Below are 24,309 nucleotides of genomic sequence, written 5' to 3' on the forward strand. Positions count from 1 at the left end.
TATTGTAGCATTGAGTAACAAATTATGCAATATCATTCCGTAATATTACCATTACACATTATATTACGCATCACGCGTACTATTTCGGGTGATATTGTGAGTAACCATCACGCTGTAATATTACCATCGCCCATTAAATTATGCATCATGCATACTGGTTCGGGTCGGGTGGTAGGTGTTAGTAGCGACACCTGGCGAGCACCGCTACTTAACGCTGCGGGGCGTTATACAAGGTTCCATCAAGAAGTAGGTGGTAAATTCGCTAAGTGACTATATTAATATAGATACTTAGTTTATTTCGGGAACGCCCTGCGAGAACAATGTTAAAAAAACGCTCCAAAATGTAAAATTCATCTTTTTTCTGCTTTGTTTTTGTCTCTGCCTTAGCTCAACACGACACATGAAACCATAATCTCAACTGTATTATTCCGAATTTCCGATCTAGAAATGACAGTGGGTGATGTTATGAGTAATACATAATTTTCCAAGTGACGCGTGATATCACATTACGCTGTCGCGTGATATCACGTTTGTATATTACTCACATTACTTATTCATTAAATCATCACAGCATCACTAAATTAAAAAATGTAGATGTCATTGTCAAGTTTAGTTTGTGATTTTTGCTTTGTAAATTCTTTCTTATTTGCTGTTTTATCGATTATCAAGTTAATTATCGAAATGTGTCTCGTATTGAAGAGTAGTATTCAGTGAAGTGCGAATATGCAATTAACAATACGTATTATTTGTCTGGCGTTTTTGTTTTCATGTGTGGTGGTATGAAACCAATGTTTGAATTTCATTTTGCCCATCTGCAACCTTGATTGTAACGATTATTGTATTTATTTTTCGGCAGTCACTGAATGATATTTAGCCAGTGCAAAACATTTGCAAGTCTTAGTTCCCAAATTATCGTTCAGTTTCATTTATTTTGCAGGGCCAACATCATGAAGACAAGAGATGCCGCTGCGTCTGCCCCAGTCCAGCTGCGGTGTTCAACAGCAGCTTGAGTACGGATAGGAAGCTTATTATTGCTAATGTGCCACCTAGCAAATGGTATTTCTTTTTTATTGAAACTCAATTATGGTGGGTGACTAAAATATCTATACTTTTTTTTATTTTCATTGCAGTGACTGCGATGGAGTGATTCTACCAATAGTAGGAAGTGAGATACGAGGCAGGGAAGCTGAGTTTTGTCCCCGCTGTGAGTGCAAATATGAAAGCAGGAATACTACAGTTATTATGGTAAATATATATTACTACTGAGTATTATGACCAACACAGGTTGACTATCACTGCTTTATGAGTTATAAAAGATCCTCTATTGATGTCGAAAGTCACCTTTAGACATGTTCATTGTGCAAGTCACTATGGATGTGCCTTTATCTCATTATTATAATTAGGGTGGCTTTGTTCAGGGTCTGAGCAGCCCGTCATCACAGTGGTGGTAGTAGATCAGGGGGCCTATCATAACCTTTCCAAAAACAATGTTATTTCAATGTAAGCTTAAAGTAAGCTTGTTATAACATTACTCATATTCGTACCATGACAAGTTTGTCTACCAAGAATTGTATTACTGCTAAAATGACTGAAAGAACGAATGATTTCCCAATATTGTCTATTCTTTACTAAAAATACGAAAAAGAAATAATGCTATATGAACTGTATTATGCCATCTCTTCCTTTTTTGATGTTTCGAATCGTGTTATCGTAGTATAATGTTATTTTATGTAATGTTATTTACATTCAGAGAATTTTAACTGCCAAAAAAAGAAAAGTGAAACAATTGATGGCTGTCGTCAATTGTTTCACTTCAAATTGCCCAGTCTAACTGGAGCTTTGCTATAATGGATGAAAATTGAAAAATTTATGTAATTTAATATTTGGTATTGGTATTGGTGCAACGGGCTAGTTTCCGCAACTCGACGTCGAGGCGCCTATTTTGCGTGTGGTGGGTGCAGGGTCCTACTCGTGCCACCCAAGCTCCTCCAGGAATCTCAGCAGCCTCTTCGGTTTTCTGAAGACTTCGGGGAGCGACCTCGGCACTCCAAGGTACTTTGCCCTGTAGTTGGCCACACCGGAGCACTCTAGTAGGATGTGTGCGGCCGTTTCCTCCCCCTCCATGCACGCTCTGCATAGAGGACTGTCCGTGATACCTAAATTGAAAAGGTGTTTATTGTATGGACCATGACCCGTTAGAGCGGCAGATAGAGTGCGCAGCTCTTGTCTTTCAAGTTTGATTAATTTACGAGATAGACTGGCGTTGAGCGTTGGGAGTGCTTCCCTAGCCTGTCTACAAACCGTAAGGGTTGTCCATATGTTATTATGAGAAGATTTTGTACCTTTGAGTATAGTTGTTCTTGACCATTGGTTGGGGAGGGACACTATGGGTTCTGGCCCTACAGCATCCGTCTCCGACCCTTTTCTAGCTAGTTCGTCTGCTGCGTCGTTGCCACGTGAGCCGCTGTGTCCTTTAATCCACTGTAGAATTACGTGGTTGTGTGTACATACCTCCATGAGTGCTTGATGGCATTCATATATAAGCCCTGAGTTAATGTCATAGCTGCTCAGCGCTTGAAGTACTGACATGCTGTCGGAGAGTATTCGAATGGAGTGATTCTTTACTCTTCTCGCTATTATTGCTTCTGCTGCCAACTTGATACCCATACATTCAGCCTGGAATACTGTGTTGTGGTCACCAAGCGGTGTTGATATTCTGATGTTGAGGTCTTCTGAGAACACCCCAGTACCTGTTCCTGAGTTTGTTTTTGATCCGTCAGTGAATACGCGGACCTCTCTGAGGTTTAGTCCTTCGTTGGGATCTTCAAACAATTGTATCCTGTATTTTTTGTCAAAAATGTATTGTTTTGGGATCCTATCCACAGTCGCCTCCAGTAGCGGTTCCTCTTTGACTATCTTGTAAAGGATTTCTGTATGTGGGGTCCTCATGTGCTTCCAAAGGCCGGCTCTCTTTAGTCGCACTGCTGTTGACGCCGCTTCCTGTCTGATAAACAGTGGGAGGGGTCGCAGGTCCAGCATCGCTTCGAGCGCCGCAGTTGGAGTTGTCCTCATGCAGCCGGTCGTCGCCATGCATGCTAGCCTTTGGAATTTGTCCAACTTGTCAGTTGCAGTCGTCAGCTTGGTTCGTGGCCACCAGGCTATCGCACCGTAACTAATCATAGGTCTTATCACCGTTGTGTAAAGCCATAGTGTTATCTTGGGTGAAAGTCCCCATTGTTTACCTACCATTCTACGGCATTGCCAGAAGGTGATAGTAGCTTTTTTAATTTTGTTGTCCAGGTGTTTGTTCCAGTTCAACTTGTTGTCCAGAATTACTCCCAGGTACTTGACATCAGTTGATAATTGTATTTCTGTACTAAAGAGTTTGGGTAGTAGGTAGTTACCCAGTAATCTTTTGTTTGTAAACATTACTAGTTCTGTTTTTGTTGGGTTAACTGTTAGTTCATATGCTCTACACCATCTTTCCACAATCCGGAGTGCAGCTTGTGTGATGTCACAGAGTGTACTGGCATAATTGCCTGTTATCAGTATGGCTATGTCATCAGCATAGCCTATTGTATAGAAGTGTTCTTTGTTAAGGTTGATGATGAGATCATTTACGACCATGTTCCATAGCAGAGGCGACAGTACTCCTCCTTGAGGGCACCCCTTCGCTACTACGGCCCATGGGGTCTCTTTCGCTGTAGTTCTTATTGTTCTTTGTTTGAGCATATTGCTAATCCAGCTGATCAGCACTTCATCCACTTCGTGTCTTCTTAGTGCTTCTTGTATGCTGGAGAAGTTGGTTTTATCAAAGGCTCCTTCGATATCTATAAAGGTGCCTAGGCAGATTGCCTTGCTTTTAAGGGCCTCTTCTATCTTGCCGACAACGGCATGTAGGGCCGATTCGGTGGACTTGCCTTGGCAGTATGCATGTTGGTTTCCGTGTAATGGAATGTTCTTTAGAGCTCCGTCCCTCAGTTCTCTGTCACATAGCCTCTCTAGCGTCTTCAAAAAGAACGATGTGAGGCTGATCGGCCTGAAGGATTTTGCATCAGTGTAGTCGTTCTTACCTGGTTTTGGTATAAAAATGACTTTTACGTCTCTCCAGCTATGGGGCACATAGCCGAAGGCTAGACAGGCCCGAAAGATGTCAACCAGGTGCCGGGCCAGTGTGTCCCCACCCCATTGTAGGAGTGCGGGAAAAACTCCATCTTGGCCCGGAGCTTTGTATGGTTCGAATGTGTTCACTGCCCATTTTGTTTTTTCGTATGTTACTACTTGTTCAGCGTATCGCCAGTTTCGGGTCGATGTGTTGTAGTTCATTTCTTCGCGCCTGTCATCTCGGACGAACCTGCATCCTGGGAAATGTGCTTCCAGTAGGGTTCTTTCCGTTTCTTCAGGGGAAGTTGTGAATGTGTTGTTTGTTTTACGTATTGAACCTAGTTCACTTGCATTTGAGTTCGCTAGGATTTTTCTTACTCTGTTCGCTTGTGCACAAGACGTGATGTTCCCGCAGTAGCCTCGCCATGACGCGGTGCTCCTGAATCGTATGCGTTTCTTTAATTTGGATTTGGCCGTCTTGTAATTTTCCCAGTCCTCATCCGCGCATGTGTTCATTGCTCTATTGAAGTGTCTCCTTACCCTTCTTCGCAGCCTCTCAAGCTCAGGCCCCCACCATTGGTGGCCTTGTCGCGGGGCTGGGTCACTTAATGGGCATGCGGAGTTGTAACTCTTCAATATGTTTGACGTCAGTTCTTTAACCTTTATTTCTATCTGCGCTGTGTCCAGCAGTCTTCCCGGTGCTACCGGTTTCTCCAGGCTCTGGTGTAGTTTGTCAGTGTAAATTTTCCGATCGGTTTTTCTGGGGTTCCGTTTCGGTTGTTGTACTTTGATAACTGTTTCTAAGTTGAATCTTATCCATCTGTGGTCCGAGAGAGATGCTTCTTCGGACACGTGCCAGTCATGGACAAGATTCGCTGCTCCGTCTGACGCTAGGGTTAGGTCTATGATGGTTCTACTCCTTTTATTTACAAAAGTTGGTGTTGTACCTTTATTGAGAATTTGAAGGTTAGTTGTAAATAAGTATTCTGTTAAGTTCTTACCTCTTTCATTCGCGAGTTCCATGCCCCACAGCGGATGGTGGGCATTGGAGTCAGTGGCCACGACAATGTGCTGGCCGTTCTGCTCGCAGTGGTTGATTAGCTGTACCATTTCCTGTGGTGGTGGCATATCAGTCTCCGCCATATAGACAGAGGCGAGTACCACTTCAGGCAGGCCCGTGGCCGCGTCAGCTAGAAGCTTTACGGCACACAGGTCTCTGGAACAGAATTGTGTTAGTGGCTGTATGTGTAACTTGTTTGAATAGTATATACATGTCCGTGGTTTATCTGAGATAGTAGTGGATAGTAGCTTACCTCTCAGATGTGAGAGTCCATTTATTTGGCCGCGGGCGCCGATCCACGGTTCCTGAATCAGCGCCACGGCTGTGTCGTTTGCCTCCAACCACTTCCGAAGCTGAACCGTTGCGGTCTGACTGTGGTGGAGGTTGCACTGGATGACGGTACAATTATTGGGCGAGGGGGACACCGCCATCAGCCGATAGCAGTATGTCGTCCTCATCCTCGCTCAGGCAGATGTCTCCCATCGCCGACACACACTCGTCCTCACTATTGGACGCCACCGTATGGCTGGCGACGTCCACAGGGACGGGGGTCAGGGAGGGCCCTTTTCCTTCTCTGGTGAAGCCAGTGGAGGTAGAGGGCACCGGGGAGGCATCTGTTTTGTTGGTTGATGTACCTGCCTTTTCAGGCGGCACATCCGTGTACACTCCTCTTCTGGACCTGAATCGCAGGTAGACCGTGCCTAACTGAAAAGTAAAGCGCCGGCCATGCCCCACGATAACAGGTACCAGGTCCTCAGGTAGGCTTACCACCACAAAAGTGTTTTCTTGTTGCTGTTGCAACCTGTGGACAACCCATCTGTGGACCTCCGCCCACTTGTTCTGCCAAGTGAGCAAGTGTCCGATACGGCGCGCTTCCTCCCAATGACCGGGGATCAGCAGTCCACAGACCACCCTCCGGGGAGCCTCCACCCCATTTTTCAATGAGAGGGGCTCCCCGGTGGGCAGCCTGATGGTGCTGATTGCGTCCTCTAGCCATTGAAAGGTGGCATTGTCCTGGCACCACAGCTTTAGGGACCCGTCGCTATAGACGGGTTTACCTCGGAACTGTGGGCCGACGTCCTCCTCACCGCATTCCTCTGCTCCTTGAGAGAGGCGCTCACAAAGGGCCTTCTGTATCATGTCTGATTCAGGGCTCCTTATGTATCCAGTCTTGGCCGAGGTGATCACCGCTAGAAGTTCCGGTGCGGTGGCCTCGGCATACGTTCTTGACTGGGCGGGCCTCTCGACTTTTTGCCTTTTGCGCTCGCCTCTTGGAGAAAATGTCTCGTCAAGACGGGCACGTTTGGCATAGGTCGAGGACCTCTGTGCCTTTTGTGTTTGTTGGTTCCTTGGGGGGAGGGGGGCCCTTCCAGGGGCGTGCGAGTCCGGTTCAGTGGGTCGCACTAACGCGGTCTCTGCACCATTCCCGCCACCCGCTGGGGGCCGCGCCGCTCCCTCTTTCGGATTACCCTTCATCTCGCGGCGTTCACGTTCACGGAGACGACCCCGTTTGTTCTTTCGGGCAGGGCGTCCCCTGCTCCCGCTGGGAGCTGGAGGTGGTCGCTCGCCTTGGCCACTTTCTCCTTCCATATGGATGGGTGCCGTGGTTTTGGGCTTGCGACTCACCAGAGTCCACCCTGCCTCAAGGGCAGTATATGTTGGGTTCTGCGATGCAGAGCCAGATGTCTGAGCGGGGGCCACAGAGCACGAGTCTCGGGCCGCTACCGCTGGTGTAGGGCCAGCACCGGCATCGGTACGCGGTTGGCCTTGGGGTTTCCCCTTTGGCCTACCACTCACCGTAGGGCGCTGCTGTACGTTCGAGTTTGTGTTTGATGGGGCACTTTTGGGTTTCCCCTCCAGTACCACCGGTTTTGGGTGATTTGGTGATTTTTGTTGATCTGCAGAATCCATATTGCAGTGTTCTTATGATTCACTCTCCTGATTTCCCACCCACCACGGAGCCCGCACCTTTGGGGATGTCCCATTCGGGACACCAGGATTATCAGGAGAGTATAGGTGCAGAGGTTAGGAGCTCACTGCGCGACATCGGGGGCTCGAAACGTGCGGCTGGCTGACCCGATCAAAGTCAGCCAGGTGTTCCGCACATACTCACCCCGTCAGCATGGCCGAGTCCGTCCCCCCCACACCTCGCCTGTGGCCCTCTGACGGGACACATTGCCGTTTCCCTGTGTTGGCTAGTCACAGGGCTACCGTTTGGCAGGAAATCAGGGCCAAAGGGGGCGTATTGCTTGCCGGGGTCCCCACCCCGCTCGGGCTCAACCCCCCCAGGATTCCTTCATCCCTGCGTACGGCGCTCAACTGCGTAGGCATGAACGCAGGAGTATGTAAATTAAGACCGCCCACCACTTGCCATGGTCCACCCTCATAAACGCATGGCCGGGCCGTGTTGATCGCTTCGCGCCCTCACTGGTAAGACTCAGACTGAAGCCGAGAGTTGTCAGTGTTGGCCCCAGGGTGTACCGGCTACACCCTTGGGCTTTCTGTGACAACATGTCATCACAGACTGCTCAAGGACTTCGCACGCGTGGAGGTGGAACAACGAACACACCCCTAATTTAATATTTAAATACCAATGAAATGTCATTCTGTTTGTTTTGTACATAGATGTTTTGCTGTTTTTCCCACACTACCGAATGAAACAGACCCCCTAGTTAGAGATATTATCTTTATTACAATAAATACAGTATATTTTTGGAATAAACTGAGATGTGTGATGTTCTAAACAGGTGTTTTAGAACAGATGGAAATAATTAGGTACAACAACAGGGGTTGTATAATAAATGAACAATTGAATTTTGCATCATGACCTTTATTATGGGTATTTTTGGGTTTCAACACTAGCAACAATGGGGGTAGCGGGATATAAATACACCAACCATTCTGAATGAGCTCACTCTTCGGCCAAGTGTCGAGCATTCAACAGCCCCTGTGGATGCCTTTTGAAGAGGCGAAACACATGTCGGATATATTTTTGGTGGTGGTTTGTGACTGTAGTTGCGTTTGCGTTATTCGGGAGGGTGGGATAATTAACTGCATGAAAAAATATTCAACATAAGTGCAGCTATTTTGCATGATTGAATGAATGAATCTTCACTGAGTACGCGGAGTAGAAAATTAATTTACTTTCATTTTTATTAACAGACTTTTGCAAAGTGACGCCTGAATCTATTAATTACAGGTCAGTTGTTGGCGATGACCATTTTAAGCTTTCTAATTTGTAATTTCAGCACAAACGAGAGTTGATGTTTTAAAGTGATATTTGTACCATTTCATAGATGAGTTGCCAGAGATGGATGGCCCTTATTTTGTCTCTGCTTCTGGTTATAATATACTCGATGGTTCAATCTATCACTCTTTACACTGTTTGGTACTGTAAGCAGTTGTCAGGGCTTTTGAATGACTTGGTCTGAAGACAGATGTCTCGAGAGACATGTGTGCTCTGGTTCAGCAGAGTGAGCTTGGCAGCAAAAGGGTTTGGGATCAATGAAGGCCTCCCTAGCACCAGCCTTTCCCAGCTCATAGGTACTTTTTCTAAGGGCGAGGAGTGAGCGACTCCCTGCGTCGTTATGGCGACTAATTCTCCTGCCTAATCGTTCCTTAGAGGAACTATATCCCGTTTGCCAGAACAACGTGCTATTTATTTAGGTCTAGAGATAACACGTTGTTCTGGCAAACGGGTGAATTATGGCTTCGCGATCACAGCAACGTTAATCACTCTGCCAAGTGTTAGCCTCACTCAACCTTTATTGAAAAAAAATCTGAACTAAAGAAAATGTACTTTTTTTATAATATCTAGTGACGGGACGAACTAGTCGTGCGCCTGGTGGTAAGCTACACGCCTGTCCATAACAGTTGCAGTGCCACTCAGAGCTTTAAATCGCAAGATTGTATATTCTAGAACCCTACTCCATGCTCAAGTCAGGACTTGAGTATGATTTCTAGCACTGGAAATACGACTCTAATGGCAGGGACTTGAGTATGATTTCGAGTGCTTTAAATCATACTCAAGTCCTGACTTGAGCATTGAGTAGAGTTCTGGTTTACGACCATGAGACTGCCACTGCAATGTCAGAGTTGACACTTTTACGTTGCTGTGACTATTATGGTTGACTGATTGTTAAATTTAAAGTCGTAACAGTTTAACATTGATTAAATCAAGTCTCAAGTAAAGTTTACGAAGTTTATAAGAACGTAAAATTAACTTCAAACCACTCAACAGGCTTGTATTAGTAGAAAATTGAAAAAAACAAATGAATGAAAAAAATTACAATCTTCTACATTTTTATTTTGTTATTATACCTAAAAGAAGAAGTAAAAAAACAAAAATGTAAGTGTTCTGCTGAATGTGCTGGTGTATTTATAAAAAAATAATGCAATGACCATTTTTCTCAAAAGTACAAACACTTTTGAGAAACACAAAAAATAAAACCAGTAAATTAAAGTACGATAACGTTTTCTTATTTTATGTACTTTTTTAAAAACAGGTGGTTGTTGTGATGGTAATATGGATAATCACCACATTGCTGATCTACATGGGCTTCCTTATGTGCCTGGACCCCCTTATGAACAGGAGAAAGAAAAACTATAAGGAAGAAGGTGTGGATGAGGTAAGCTCTCAAAGAGGCCCTATAGTGTGGCCCTCAAGGAGTCCCATGTTGTGTGATTACTATTTGAGTCAATGCAATAGAATGAAACACTTTTTCATATCTAAATTGCGTCCATTCATCCTTCAAATACAATCGCAAATGTGAAAACCTATATAGAAAACTCAATGCAATAATAAGTAATTTGTTAATACATAATGTTTTTGTGGCAACATAGCCCTTTAAAACAATTTGTATGGAAGTGTTTTACATGTTTGTACTCTTGACCTTAGAATAATAACGCACTCTTGACATTCGATACTCTCCAACGCATATTACACTACCCGATTTCAAGGGTCCCAACTCCAACTTGGGGAGGTGTAACAGACGTTAGGGTCCCTAATTACGGCGGCTTTTATATAAATTAACCATTGACCTACCAACAAATGGACGTCGGGTCTAATACAAAAACCACGAAAAAATATCGGAAGTTAAACTATACAAACATAGTGACATGTTACGAAATATAGAAAAACTAAAACATTTAATTTAAATTGTCTGACTTCTGAAAGGTAACCCAAGCCGTAAAACGAGTACAACAATATTTTGTTAGTTGCTAACGTTCAATAAAACGTCATTTTAAAAATAAGACTAAAATCAACTCGACTGTAGTTTCTTTGTTCCAAATATTTCAATCGCTTATGGTTCGAACAATTGAAAATGATCAAGAAGTTTATATAAGATTCTTGAAATTGACGTAATGGGTCTCTTTCCATCTTTTGCGCATGCAATGTGTAGAAAAAGGACAGCTAGCTACTTGATTATTTTGTTTGCTTTTGTAATTTATATTTACGATTAATTTGTATATAAATTAAATACTGTACAACTGTACAAAATAACACTTTTAAATGATAATCATGTCAACACAATGTATTTGTTTAGTGAAAATATGATACAAAATCCTGTTTTTACAGTTTACCGCAGTAATTTTTACAATTTATTATTATATAGTACTGCATAATTGACAACCGCGCTGTCAGTCGAACAAACGAAGACTAGCGCGAGTAACGCCCTATAGGTGCGGACACTTTTTAACTCAAACCCGACGGCCATTTGTTCGTAGGTCAATGAAATTAACACTAAATAATAATTGGATGGCGAGTAGGACCCCACCACCATACCTTGAGACCACGCCCATCCTTGAATCAGGGGGTCTTCTTTCTTTCTCCATCAGATGTCCGTCCGCAATTATTGTCAAATAATTAATACTCGACCAACGACCAACTCGACGAATGTCAAGTATGAAGCTTCATCCGCATTAAGCGTCTTTTTTAATTTAGTCGAGTATTACTTATTTTATTTATTATTTTATTTTATTAATTGCTCCGGACGAGTGTCGAGCGGAGTACGAGTGGACAGGACCTGGGCCCTTGAAATTCAGCTGACGCACTGCGCGTACAATATTATAACGCGTTCAGGATGCTGTTGGATCTGCCACGGTTCTGCAGAGCTTCCGGTATGTTCGCGGAGACGGCAACGGAAGATTTCCACGCGATCCTGCGCAAGCGTACTGCGTCGCTGCTGAGCCGCCTGAGTAGATCGTCTAACAGCATCCTGAACGTTTTTAGTGACCGGTGGGACTCTCCGCTGCTACACCAGTTGATGTGCTTGCATGCTGACCAGCACGTAGGTGGATAGTGATAGCGGTTGAGACCCATGACGTATTTTTAATTTTAATTTAATATATTATTTTATTTCATTTCATTTTTGTGACTCGTGTACTGCAATATTTCTATGCCGTAATATTTAGCGAAATAAAATATTTTGAATTTGAATTTGAAATTGGGTATTGTAATATTATGTGCTTTAGTAGTACTGGTAGATTTGTTAATATCAGTGTTGCTAGAGCCCATGAGTCGAATATTACGTTTTGTTTTCTGAAAGGTTACATTTTTGTTACATTTTAATTTTTTAAATCAATTTATAACGATAGTTATATATTATATTTTTATGCGCCTTAATCCTAAAAACCAAAAAAGTAGGTACGATCAAGAAAAGTAAAGTTGTAACAAGTAAATGGTTGATCTTTGCCCCATCTCTGATATACTTTATTGTCTAATTTGGGTGCGTTCGTTAAGTATTTAGGATTTACACTAACAAATATTTATATTTGAATTTTTAAAATAAAGTTATGAAAATTGCCTTAAAAACAAACTTTCATATGACGCGAGAGAGTCAAAAGTCACTTGGCAACACCGGTAAATATAGCTATCACAAACATATGTTGACCTTGAGTTTATTTGTTTGATAGTGTGTGCACAATAAATAATGTTACGTGATTACTTATTCAAAGTTTGATGCCTGTTTGTGTTTAAGCTTTTCTTATCTATTCATTCTCTATTTTTAGAGTCGGAACTTGTTACTGGGAGCTGATGCAGAAGACTGAAAAGGATTAGAAGCACTAGGCGCCGGTGGCGGCGGTGGCTGTACGACGCCATCTTTGATAGCTAGTTGCCATATTGAATAAGTTAATGCAAGGCCAAAGTAGATTTAATTTATGTGATGCTTTTTTAAACTTTTTTATACAAATGTATACCATACGAGTTACTTATATAATTGATTTAAAACGACGCATAAAATGCCTTGAAAATTTACCATTTATCATTCATATATATCATTTTACTATTTATGCATTTATTTTGTAGCTTTTTTATAATTTGTAATCAGTTTGAAACATTTTTGTAAAGACATGTGCATTTGGGAGCAAAGTTAAGTGATTGTTTGTGTTTAACCATCACACGTAAAAACCAGGAATGGCGTGGTTAATTTGTTCTTAATTAAACAAGTACTGAATGTAGTAGGATGCTTAAAATTACCGACTTGTATTAGGAGTTACATTTTTAATTTTGTAAACTTGATAATGATATGAAAGTAATGTAATATATTTTCTGAAAATTTTTGGAAAGTCATTACTACATTGCATTACATGTAATAACATGTATGTACGTAATGTAGTCTAAAACATAACGACCAATTAAATATGGACTTTAATATATAACAAAAAAAAAAGCGATAGTCCCTGTTTATCCCAATGGGAATCCAATGGCGTATGTACGAGGGCAGTTTGAGAAGTCCGTGACTATGAAAAGAAAAAAAAAATTATGGCTTGACCAGTGATATCCCAACTTTTCTAATCCACCAAAATAGTATTTTTTGAAACTACTTTTCCAGATTTAAATGGCGTATATTTGTTTTGTTTTTCAAACAAACCAACGTTTCGGGCCATTTATAGGTCCGTGATCACGGTTAACTGACAGTCAATGTTGACTGAAAGTCAAACAGGGCCCGAAACCTTGGTTTGTTTGAAAAAACCAAATATACGCGATTTAAATCCGGAAAAATAGTTTCATTTCCAAATGTGTAACAATCGTGAAAACCTAAGAACTCGATAGTATTTTTGTCAAACTGAAAATTAAGCTCGGTTCGGCATTCATTTTCTCATTTGATGTAAATCGGTAGATAAAAAAGTCAAATGGGGCCAAATCTAGTGAATACGGAGCGTGTGGCAATAGTTCGTTATTCGACAAGTTTTAATGTGGGCCGTAGTGTAAGTTCTCAAATGGTTGAACTTGCCTATCGCGTTTGCATTAAGATCACAATCTAAACCTTATAGATTCATTGATTAAGGTAAGAAGTTAGATTGATAATATAAAATCTCTATTGCCTCCAAAATAAACAAAATAAAATTACAAAAACCTTAACAAAAAATTACACAGAACATTCTAAGCAAAATATTTTGGAATTAGAAATTATGATTATTATAACAACAGGAGCCAAACGGAGGTGTCTCGGCTGGTGCTGCTCCTGTTCAAAGCAGTCGCAGTGCTGGTTTTAAGTCACGCTAAGAATGATTACAAGTTTAGACTTCGGCCTGTGATTGCAGATGAGAAACGGAACACTCTGAATTCCGTTTTCTCCGTCATCATGCCGGGTGCACGAGTCGCTCGAATGCGCAGCGCCTGGTCCTTGTTTTGGTTTTATTGGACGCGTGGACGCTGCTGCTCTGTGATTGGCCAGTGGTGCTGTCCTCCGCAAACGTTCCCTGTTGCTTGCGAGGAAATATCAAACTTGTTAGATATCAAACTCACCTGCTGGTGCTAGCTAGCGACTCGTGAACAGTCCTTCCGCGTACGCGACAGATCTTTGCGTATGCGGGAAGCGAGTCACGCAAGCCAGCGAAATACGCAAGTGAAAGACTTGAACCCGGCATCAAAAATATATAGACCTCACCTAACTTTTTTTATTTTTGCTCTAATTTAAAAAAAAAAAGAAAGTATCGTCAGCTGCTTAGTTCTAAATGAAGAAATATAAATAAATTCCGAAAAAAGTTTTATTTAATTTTAAAGTGACGCGTTTATTAAACCGCTCTCGTATATACGTATTACCTATATATAATGTGTGTAAAAAGGAATGACCGGTCCAGGTCTTAGCGTTAATAACTTATTTGTGAGAATTTGTGAAAACGCGGCGCTGTGATGTATGACTGTAATAAGCTGGCAGTTAAAAAAACCAGCAAATAGTCTGTACAGTAAGCTACTCGCCTGTCCGTAACAGTTAGCTTTAAATCGCAAAGATCTGAGTGGCACTGCCACTGTGGCCGTCACCATGAGACATACGTTGACAAGTCTCATGTGCCTATAATTTCACCAGCACTCTTACTCTTCAAAACCGGAAAACAGTAATGCTTACATTATTGCTAGGCGGCAGAAATAGATAAGGTGGCATTATTTTAGGTTGCCTAGAAGAAATTGCTACAACATAGCTGCCTGTTGCACGTTCACTACTATCTTTATACATAACTTGTGTATTGTATTTTAACTGGAAATTTCATATGCAATAAAGAATATGTCATTACCCTGAACGAACTTTTTCACAATTGAGCTCTACTGAGTTTGTAGCATGTACTTATTCAATTACGTGTATTATTTAAGTTTGTTCAGTAGCAGTAGAAGTACTTGTGCGAGTTCGTCCAGGAAGGTACTGCCACTGCATCGTATTTCTGCCGCCAAGCAGTAATGTGAGCTAATGCTCACGGAGTAATCTCCGTTCCGGTTTTGTAGCGTAAGTGTTGCTGCAAGCACATGGAATTGGAACTTTATCTCAGGGTGATGGGCGCAGTGGCAGTGCCCCTTGGATATTTGTAATTTAAAGCTCTGTGCGGCGCTGTCACTGTTTTTGGGTAGGCGTGACGCTTATCCCCAGGCGCATGATTTAATAGTCTCTTTACTTATTATAGTAAACAAATTGTTAAATATTCATAGTCACAGTATTCATGTTTTACTTTGCGGTCTCATGAAATAATATTCTCCTTTGTAGTTATCCCGAACTGAATAATTACAGATTCCCAGTACATGTTACTGTACATAATAAACTTTGTTACACCTGCTAACCACTCTAGGTTACACACGGAGACTTATAGTACACTTGCGATTTATAGGCGATTGCATCGACGCAATCGCGCGTTTGTATCGATGCAGTCGCGCGATTGCGTCGCTGCTTAATATCGCGCGCGTGTAGTCGCCGTGTGTAATCGCTTTTAGAAGCAGAACTTAGATTTCTTACTTATAGTATTATATGTATAGTTTTAAGGGATATAAAGTTTTGAACTTTGACTCACTCTTACTTTGTTTCATTCGAACGGTATTAAAAAACATTTTATCTAAAAACAAAAATTTATTTCATTATTCCTTATAAAACAATAAATAACACATTATGTACATACATCCAGAATTCTCGATTATACAAATAAGAAATGTTAAAAAAATAATCAAATAATTTTATTCATTACGTCAAAATAAAAATTACGAAGACGGCATAATAAAGTGTTATTAATTAGTAACATTTGTATATACAATGGCTAAGAAATTTAATCTGATGCTCAATTAATTTGTGATTTCATACAAACATACATTAAAGCCCATGAATAAAATACTAACTATATCAGCGCTAATTTCTTACGTATAATAACGCTATTTAGCTATAAATAATAATTTACATAAAGCGACGCACTCACGATTTGCACTCTGAGCAACATACCAGGGAATGAAAATGGTATCGCGATTCCATCAGTTTTTTCAAAGCTCTACGACAATAAGTGCGTGCAGCGCCGGTGCCAGCCCCTGTAACGCCCGGGTGATATCAATACCCTGGCGCCCTTTAGTAGGCACGCGATCAAAAGTTATTGTCCCTTCAAGAGCCCGCTCGCTTGTTCTACTGCGGATGCACCGCGAGAGACACAAGCACCTTAGGAAAAGCCGGCACCGTTTACGTAAGCCACCGATGTCTCACGATACGTTTTCAGTGCAGTCCTTTACCTCTAATAAGCATAGGTATTATACTTGATTGCGTGGTATCACTAAAGTATGTTCGTCACATCTAATCAGCTAAATGTGCTTTGCGTCGTAATTTATTATATTATCTAAGGATATATACAAACCCTGAAAAAATTAAAATACATCCAAAAAAAGGCCAAACCAACACAAGCCTATCGAATGTTGGCCATTACGTCGTGCAGTGAATGTATCGTTTTAGATTCTACAAAGATAAAATTGATACTTTTACACCAAAAGTACGTACAAAATATAAAATACAAATAATTACAATGTTATCTTAAAACACACACACACACACACACACATAATAATTACAGGCTACCACGAGAAAGTTTTATATGGTTTCTGATTGCTACAAAATTACAATATTGCTTGCTCTTTTTATAGCCGTCAGCATTTTTCATTGTATCATCGCATGAAAAACGTGGTAACACTTCTAATGATATCCTCTTTACACATATAACAGGTGTTGCTTTATTTACTGTTATCTAATGATATATGTATACGAACACATTATATCCTTTACAGTGACATATGGTAGCAATGTATATGTACAGGCAACTCTATTCATGTTGTTCAAAAAGTATTTTTATAACAATGTGGCGTGTTTGGAGGTAGAAAAGCTGTAATATTATTTAACTAGAGGACTATTTTACTAGTTAGGATTATTGCTTGTGAGACTACACTAGTTTCAAACATAAAGCGTGCGACTTTCCGATAATTCGATCGACACGTAAGTATGAAATTCTTGTCGCACTTGTGTCTCTAACATGTCCGAAAGTGTGCAGCATGCTTTATTTAAACATTTGTGAATTTTCGCAGCAATATGTAAGTAATATTTAAAATTCTTGTCTAATATAATAATAATAATAACCGTTACATGGTTGAAATTGTTATTAAAAATAATCACTTTAATTACGAACACTAAATTTTTTGTACCCAATGAATATACTTATTCAATTAGTCTACATTAAAATAGCAAACGAAGCAATAACAGCATAAAGATAATCGAAATACTTTGGAAACTCGGAAGGCAACACACACAATTGCTCAATAAAACTATTAACATTAAAAGTTACTGAAAGATTTGCAAAAGCATATTTATACATTTTATTAATTAATTGGACTTATGTATTATGTAAATTCAAACACCATCGACGGGGCCTGCAACATATTGAATGATGGCGTTTTGTGGACGAACCATGCGTCCAAAGGGGTGAATCCAGATTGCATAGAGCGGTTACACACGGCGACTGTAACTGACTAACTAAAGGCAGCGATGTAAACGCGATGCAGTAGCTAACCGTCTACTTTTACACACACGCGCGACTTTAAGAAGACTTATAAACGCGCGACTGTGTAACCACTTTTATGTTGAACCATTATGTGCGAAATATCTGTATAGGTTTATGCACTTTGTTTTATTATTAATTGTAAATTTAAAATTGAAATAAATTAATAAAATAAATTAATTAAAAACGTGGAACGCATTTGCATCGCGATTGTATCGCTACTAAGTCGCACGTGTGTGTAAAGATAGATGCGCCGCAGACGCGCTGCTAAAAGTAGCTGTGTGTAACATTCATACATAAAAAGTGGATTATATGTAGGTATTAAATTAATAGTGTAACACGTAAGCCAACGTGTATCGTGAGAAGAGCGACCAGGTGCATTCCATTAGGCTTAGTTGAGCATTGTGTGCCTGTCGTAGATGTTGCGTCGTTGTTCGCGGACCTGCCGCTTCCATTTGTCCTGTTGATGAGTGACGCGGTTCAATACGTTGCCCCGTACGCCCATCTGCTGCGACGGCCCACTGACTGAGCCCTCATCCTGAAATTGATATTTATTCATCACACTTGCTCGTAAATAGTATGGTGGCTAACTTGACTCTAATACTCCAAATAGAAGCCTGAGGCCTTTTTACTTCTCATTACAGCCATGGTCGGTAAGATTTTTTCAATTTGTAGCACGACATACTTCCTTGTATAGGTCAAGTTCAAACAAGAGGTTACTTAATAAAAAAAAAAAAATTTTTCGTTTAAAATGTATCTAAACAGAAATTGCTTTAAATACTTATAGAAGTGTTAATTAATATAGTAAATTGAGCTAATTTTTTTACAACCTATCACGGCTGTTTGCCTCTTTGCTTTTCACAACATTTTAGTTCGAGTTGTATTATCTATGGAAAAATAGCTAGTTGGCCATCTGTTGATAAAAAAAAATCCATAATTGTTGTGTTGTAAACCCTATTTACTCATACAATAAATAAACATTGTATTAATTTTCTCGCATATGTGATGAAAAACATTGTATGTATCGGACTCATCATAAAAAAAACAAAACTCGCTTACCCTTAACGCAGGGTCATTAAATCGAGTAGTTTAAAAAGTGTGTTATGGTCGACCTAAATATAAGTTAATAAATATAAGTTAATAAGAGCAGTGTCCTAATTAAGGACCACGCCTACGATTAAAGCAGGGCCCTTGAAATCGGGTAGCGTAATAGCGTTTTAAGGAGGTGCTATAACAGTGAGGAAGTTAGGGTGCATTTTTGTATTGAAAAAATTAAGTACAAAATTGAAGAAAAATAAATGTTTAAAATGTTATTGACATTTTAAAGCTTTCGTGTTCAATAAGTAAATGATTATTTCTAATTACGGGTATTAAATGCGTAAATAAAAACAATAGAAGTGTAAGGCAAGCCTCAATTATTATCAGAACCGCTGTCGCCAAAACTCACTATGTTCATAATTTGAAAAACTATCTTAGAAATCTTGATGATTGGTCGTAGTTTCAAATTTAAAAAGAAATAATTCTGGACTGTTAATATAATTGAAACTTTACCCTGATGGCATATCGTTGGGAGTTCAATACCTATTATTGCAAGTTACGACGTTTTGGTTTTATACTGAAATTTCAATAAATGTGCTGCCATCTAGCGGTTAATAGCTGACCGACGACGAATTAAGTATGTTTATTTAGTTAGTTTATTGCAGCGGTATAAGGTTTACTCTCGTTTCTTGTAACAAAAAAATATGTACATAATTAAAATTGAAACTTTTAACGTACTTTGTACGGAATTAACGTACAAAGCGAAAATGGAGGACTGACCTCTAAGCACTTCTATTGTATTTATTGTTCTGTGAGTGGTACTTACATCTTCATTAGTGTGCTCTTGGTAAGAAGCTTTGGCCCTCTTGTTGATGAGTGGGTCCAAGCAGATGAGGAAACCCATGTAGACCACCAGCAACATGATCACCCAGATCACTATGATCACTACCACCTGGTGATTAAATTATATACATAATAAAAGTACCAAATAAAGATGGGAAAACTTCATTGGTGAAAAAACCCATCACATTATATCGAGTCTTATTGTGGAAATGTACTACAAGTAGATATGAATTATTGCACCTGGAACTGGCGTTAGAATTCTTAATGATTCATTACTCTTGGGTTTGTATTAGTATTGCAAGGGAAGTGTCATAAAGGAAACAAATGCCAAAAGTAAGTTTTCATGGAAATGGAAGCATGGATTCATAATTGAACTTAACACTGACAAAAATGTTAAAAATCGCGGGCCCACCTCCTAGCAATCCGCGCGCGATTCGTCGTGAACGTTGTAAACTTCTAATTAAAGTTTCGCAGTGACATCTCAACCGATTATAGGCTTTAATAATTGATGAGTAAAAACAACAATTTAATTATTTGAGTAATATTTCAACAGTGTTACCTTGATGATGGTGGTGTTTCTGTTTTCATATTTGCATTCGCATCGCGGGCAGAACTCTTGCCCACGACTTTTGATCTCTGCGTCTACTTGAGGCAGGATTACCCCATCACAGTCACTGTTAAAAGTACAGAATATTATTAACAATGTTTTGACATTTAAAGATTACCTTAGAATGTCCACCAATCTTGAAGAAAGAAAGCTCTCAAGAATGCAGAAGATCAAGATTGGTGGCCAAGGTTAGCCTTATTTTCCAGTTACCGAATTGCGAAATGATGCTAGCCTGTGCATTATAGTTGTACTAATATCTGTAGGTGAGAGGTAAAGAAACTTAAGTGCCAAATAGTAATTTTTACTACAGAGCGTTTTAAAAAAATAATGTTAGGGTAAAATAAGCTAAGTTACATAAAAAAACAAACGACGAGAGGATTGAAAGTTCTTTAAGTTTGGATGATTTTTAGTACTGTTTGTAGCAAAGCAATGTTTGTAAAAACATTTACCTACAAACATAATGACTAAAACATTATCATTTCAGACGAAATACGTTCTTTGCTGGACATAGGCCTCCTCCAAAGAACGCCACAACGACCGGTCTTGTGCTGCTTGCACCAGCGGACCAGCAACCTTCACCAGGACCTCACAAATGACAGTTAGTTAATGACATTACCCAGTTAATGACATAATACTATAATAATCCATAATTTATATTGACCAAATCGTTTTTTTTTTAAATAATAACGCACACACTTTTTAGAGTGTGCGCCAAATAAATGTAGGTCATACAAATATTTCTCCCGGCCCAGAAATCGATATCAGGACCTAGGCGTGGTAGACTAGTTCCGCCACGGATGCAGTTAGTAGGTAGCATGCAGAATTGTCTGCATGTTAGACAATATAAGTTGATAAAACTGCTTAGGAAATGTTGGTTAAGAATATTAAGTTCTATTGACTACAGTTATACCTAACAATACTCACATATTTTGTTGTTCCGATAGCCCATATACAGGGTTATTTTTAATATACCAACAACCTCGCAGGACTATATTACCAACATCATAAACAACAACTTTTGTTACATGACTTTTAATAATTCAGCAGATTTGGTTTTCATACAAAAATAAATATGTTTAAATAGATCACTCAAAATAAAAACTCGGTGCATGCCGCGGGTGGGAGTCGTCCTTGACGACCGCGACACTTGCACGTTTGAACTTACCTTACTACCAAATACAGAGGCCTGAGTGTAAAGAGGGATGGCGACATCCCGTACATTACAAAATACAGCATATCGTCAAAAACACTGGTTATAAAACCCAGTGTTTTAGACGACGTGCTATAGAGAGACCCATACAATAGAGATCAATACTTGTGATTCATTACCAAAGCATCAAAAAAGCTATTTGAGTACAGCCTGTAGAAGCTGGGGTTATAAAGTTGATATAGGTTATGTTTATAACATTGTCCGGTATTTCGCTTCAGATGTTTGTTCATAGTAGCAGAAAACAACAAGTTTTTAGTTTATTCCCGAAAATAATAAATAACTTCCTGAATATTTCCAAATCTGCTAAACTCTGCCACATTTACACTTATCATGTTCTGCAGTAATGAAAATGAATATTAATCAAATCTGCCCAAATGGCAGAAATCTGCCACAAATGGTCATACTGTCTCAATATAAATGTGACACTGACATTGGCAAGAGGTCTCTTGACAAAACCTTCCTTTACAACTTTTCAATAACTCACATTTAAATATTGTCTAAATATTTTTGTCACATTGTTATTTATTTTTTGCTTTACGTCATTACTGTTCAATTGATTATTTTATTAGGTATTTTATAGCTTTAATGTTTTATGTGTGTACTATAAAATAACCATACTTTAGGAAGGAAAAAATGAAATCATTCTTAAAATGAAATGTATGTACAAAAACATTACCTAATCTATGGTCGAACTGAAACAATTGCACTGTGTTCTTATGTCTATTTTAAAACACACTGTTTTGCAATTTCTTTATTCCCGACTTTTAAAACTATACAAAAATATATTAATAACTAGGCATAAACTAAAACGTAACATTATACTAGTAAAGTTCATGAACAGCACTTTGTGGATTTTGTTTCAGCTTTCGCCATCCTTCTTTGTAATCATTCAGACTTAACTACCGCATATGCATTAAAATTTTTATTAGATCTTCATTATATCGACCCCTCCTACGTAAAGTATTGTATGTTGAAATTAACAAGTTTATAGGGGAGCGTTTTCAAGTTTTTAATTCACTGAATTGAGTCTAATTTTAAAATAAATTGTGGTTGTCCATCTAACTGACGAATCTGGGATTTTATAATACTCTATGTGAGAACGAGCTTTGCCTAATAAAACTGAGAAATGCTAAAGTCATGTGTGATGTTTAACTTTAAAACGCTCCCCTGTACACTTGGCAATTTCTTTCAATAGGAGGGGTCGATATATTTATATGGTTTACAAATTTGAAAACTTTACTTTTTACTAGTTACTTTGAGTACAACAAAAACAATAACCCTGTATACAGTAATAGTACTTACCATTTACTAGGAGGAACATTTGCAATGTAGAGTTTACGATCAGAGCCATTTGTGTTGTTGAGGATGGCTGCAAGGCTGGGGCACACACACTTGCATCGTTTGTCTTCGTAGGACTGTCCCTGTAGACAAATTGCATTGTTTTCTTCATTATACTTTTTATTCAAAAGTTCAATTAAATTATAGTATAAGTGGCTTCTATGGGTACTTTTTCACAAGGAACTCTATTACTACTCCTTACAACATTGTGACCATTAAATTGATTTATTAAGATCACTCGTGGTTACTGTACGGAGCTAAGGCCAACAATGTGGAACAACTGAAGGGTTAGCCTGTCTTCAGCTGTTTTGATCTTGTCAATGAAGCTTTGTATGCAAATCAAGGGGCAGTACTGGGTAAGGTAGAGTTAAGGTGTAGAGGAGTAGATCCACCTCTTGGCAGAATCAACACTCTGTTTACTCTCTGACCAAGATTTGACATGTGCTTGTTCAAGATACAGTGCTCTGTTAAGCACTAATCATCATTTTGATGACATTTCCTCCCACCGGAAATGTTTCACTATTCATGCATATATTCCCCATAATAAGGCACAATGGGGTCTCGTGACCAAGTTTATCAAGCCTATAATGTCATGTATGCAGCACAAAAAAATAGGTAAAACTACGACGCATTATTGAAAGCAAACAGCTAAGCATATAAAACAACACGTAAATGTCTTGTATTAGTATTACGTATTTCCAAGCAGGTTTGCGTTACCTACTACAATTTTAATTACTACGTAAGACTGCAGGCTGGCTATCCGTCGCGTCCTAGCAAGTCTATAAAATAAATATTTACATGTAGTGGGAGTAACAAGCAGCAATAATACAATAAACACAAAAGCGGACCACGTATATATTTTACTTACCGATGCATATAACACGCATGTAGCTGCGAATACCATCAAAATACATTTATAATACATTATGTTGGTGGTACAATGTTATTTCTTTAGTTTGGAAATATCGCACAATTAAAAATATTAATGGGTGTGCATATGCAACAACTCTGTCTCGCTAAACCCATACGCTAAACCTTATTCCACCATTTTGAAATTCTGACAAGTGACAAATGAATGGAATGAAATTGTCAAACAAACAGTGTTGCCAAAAAAAGTGTTGTCAAAAAAATTTTTTGGGTTGCGAATGAATGAAATGATGACCAGGCAAAGAAATGTATGCTTCCTCGTAGTTGTTACATTGTTCGGTCATAGATGGCGTTATATGCATATTCTTCGATAGAAAGTACATAATATGTACACTAGATGCCGGGGTGAGAGAAAACAAACTAAACAAGTAAAAATTGCACCATGAATTATTTTTTTTAAACAAAAAGCAGTCATGGAATAGTCGTAAGAAACAAACATCGAGTATATGGAAACAAATTAGCGCGGTATCATAGTGCATAGATCTGTGATGGGAAAATACATGGTGGTATTTTTCTCATATTTTTTATGAATTTGTTGCATGTTTTACGAAAAATTACAACTTCGAGTAATAAACATCAAACTATAATAATAAGAAAAGGGCATAACCCGTGATGCCATGCCATATCGAACCAACGCAAGCTGTACTTACGGACCTTAGGTGTTCCATACAAAATGTACGTAGTTGTCCATACATGGAAGAACGCTTGCCTCCATGGCACTCAGCATTTTTTTTACTTTTACATCCAATGCGGTTAACGTCGAATAGCCGGATAGACCAGCCAGTTTAGCCGGCCCTTTGGGTGAAAAGGCAGTACACGCTAGGTATATTTTTAAGGGTTTTGTGTTCTAGTTTTAATACGACAATGTTTTAAATGTAAAACCAGGCCTTTTTG

General features: G+C 39.5%; 2 protein-coding genes across 3 annotated transcripts; one reads left to right on the top strand and one right to left on the bottom strand.

Moving 5' to 3' along the window:
* Positions 1 to 648: 648 nt before the first annotated feature.
* On the top strand, positions 649 to 20,526 carry LOC113239179 (uncharacterized protein CG1161-like). 2 transcript variants are annotated; one of them, XM_026476051.1, is made up of 5 exons: positions 649 to 777; positions 938 to 1,056; positions 1,131 to 1,245; positions 9,670 to 9,792; positions 20,425 to 20,526. In XM_026476051.1, the coding sequence occupies exons 1-5, from the start codon at positions 724 to 726 to the stop codon at positions 20,449 to 20,451; spliced, it is 438 nt and encodes a 145-aa protein (XP_026331836.1). In that variant the 5' UTR covers positions 649 to 723; the 3' UTR covers positions 20,452 to 20,526. The 2 variants fall into 2 exon arrangements, with proteins under 2 accessions (XP_026331836.1, XP_026331835.1); XM_026476050.1 differs by lacking the exon at positions 20,425 to 20,526 and adding an exon at positions 12,176 to 12,670 and having other exon boundaries at positions 656 to 777.
* LOC113239178 (uncharacterized protein CG1161-like) lies at positions 16,301 to 23,481 on the bottom strand. The gene is made up of 5 exons (XM_026476049.1): positions 23,357 to 23,481; positions 22,453 to 22,571; positions 19,893 to 20,007; positions 19,317 to 19,442; positions 16,301 to 17,990 (listed from the first exon to the last, which is right to left on the bottom strand). Exons 1-5 carry the CDS (start codon positions 23,411 to 23,413, stop codon positions 17,844 to 17,846), a joined length of 564 nt encoding a protein of 187 aa, XP_026331834.1. The 5' UTR covers positions 23,414 to 23,481; the 3' UTR covers positions 16,301 to 17,843.
* Between the last annotated feature and the right edge of the window lie 828 nt (positions 23,482 to 24,309).

This window comes from Hyposmocoma kahamanoa, unplaced genomic scaffold (assembly GCF_003589595.1).
Source record: "Hyposmocoma kahamanoa isolate Upper Pololo Valley unplaced genomic scaffold, ASM358959v1 99702, whole genome shotgun sequence".
Taxonomy (NCBI): Eukaryota; Metazoa; Arthropoda; class Insecta; order Lepidoptera; family Cosmopterigidae; genus Hyposmocoma; species Hyposmocoma kahamanoa.

What these genes read in the sequence shown, in the direction of transcription:
- LOC113239179 (XM_026476050.1), top strand. Translation starts at nt 724, where the DNA reads ATGCAATTAACAATACGTATTATTTGTCTGGCGTTTTTGTTTTCATGT. An exon ending in GGAATACTACAGTTATTATG is followed by an intron (nt 1,246 to 9,669) that starts GTAAATATATAT and finishes TTTTAAAAACAG; the next exon opens with GTGGTTGTTGTGATGGTAAT. An exon ending in AGGAAGAAGGTGTGGATGAG is followed by an intron (nt 9,793 to 12,175) that starts GTAAGCTCTCAA and finishes CTCTATTTTTAG; the next exon opens with AGTCGGAACTTGTTACTGGG.
- LOC113239178 (XM_026476049.1), bottom strand. Translation starts at nt 23,413, where the DNA reads ATGTATTATAAATGTATTTTGATGGTATTCGCAGCTACATGCGTGTTA. An exon ending in AATGTTCCTCCTAGTAAATG is followed by an intron (nt 20,008 to 22,452) that starts GTAAGTACTATT and finishes TACTTTTAACAG; the next exon opens with TGACTGTGATGGGGTAATCC. An exon ending in GAAACACCACCATCATCAAG is followed by an intron (nt 19,443 to 19,892) that starts GTAACACTGTTG and finishes TTTAATCACCAG; the next exon opens with GTGGTAGTGATCATAGTGAT.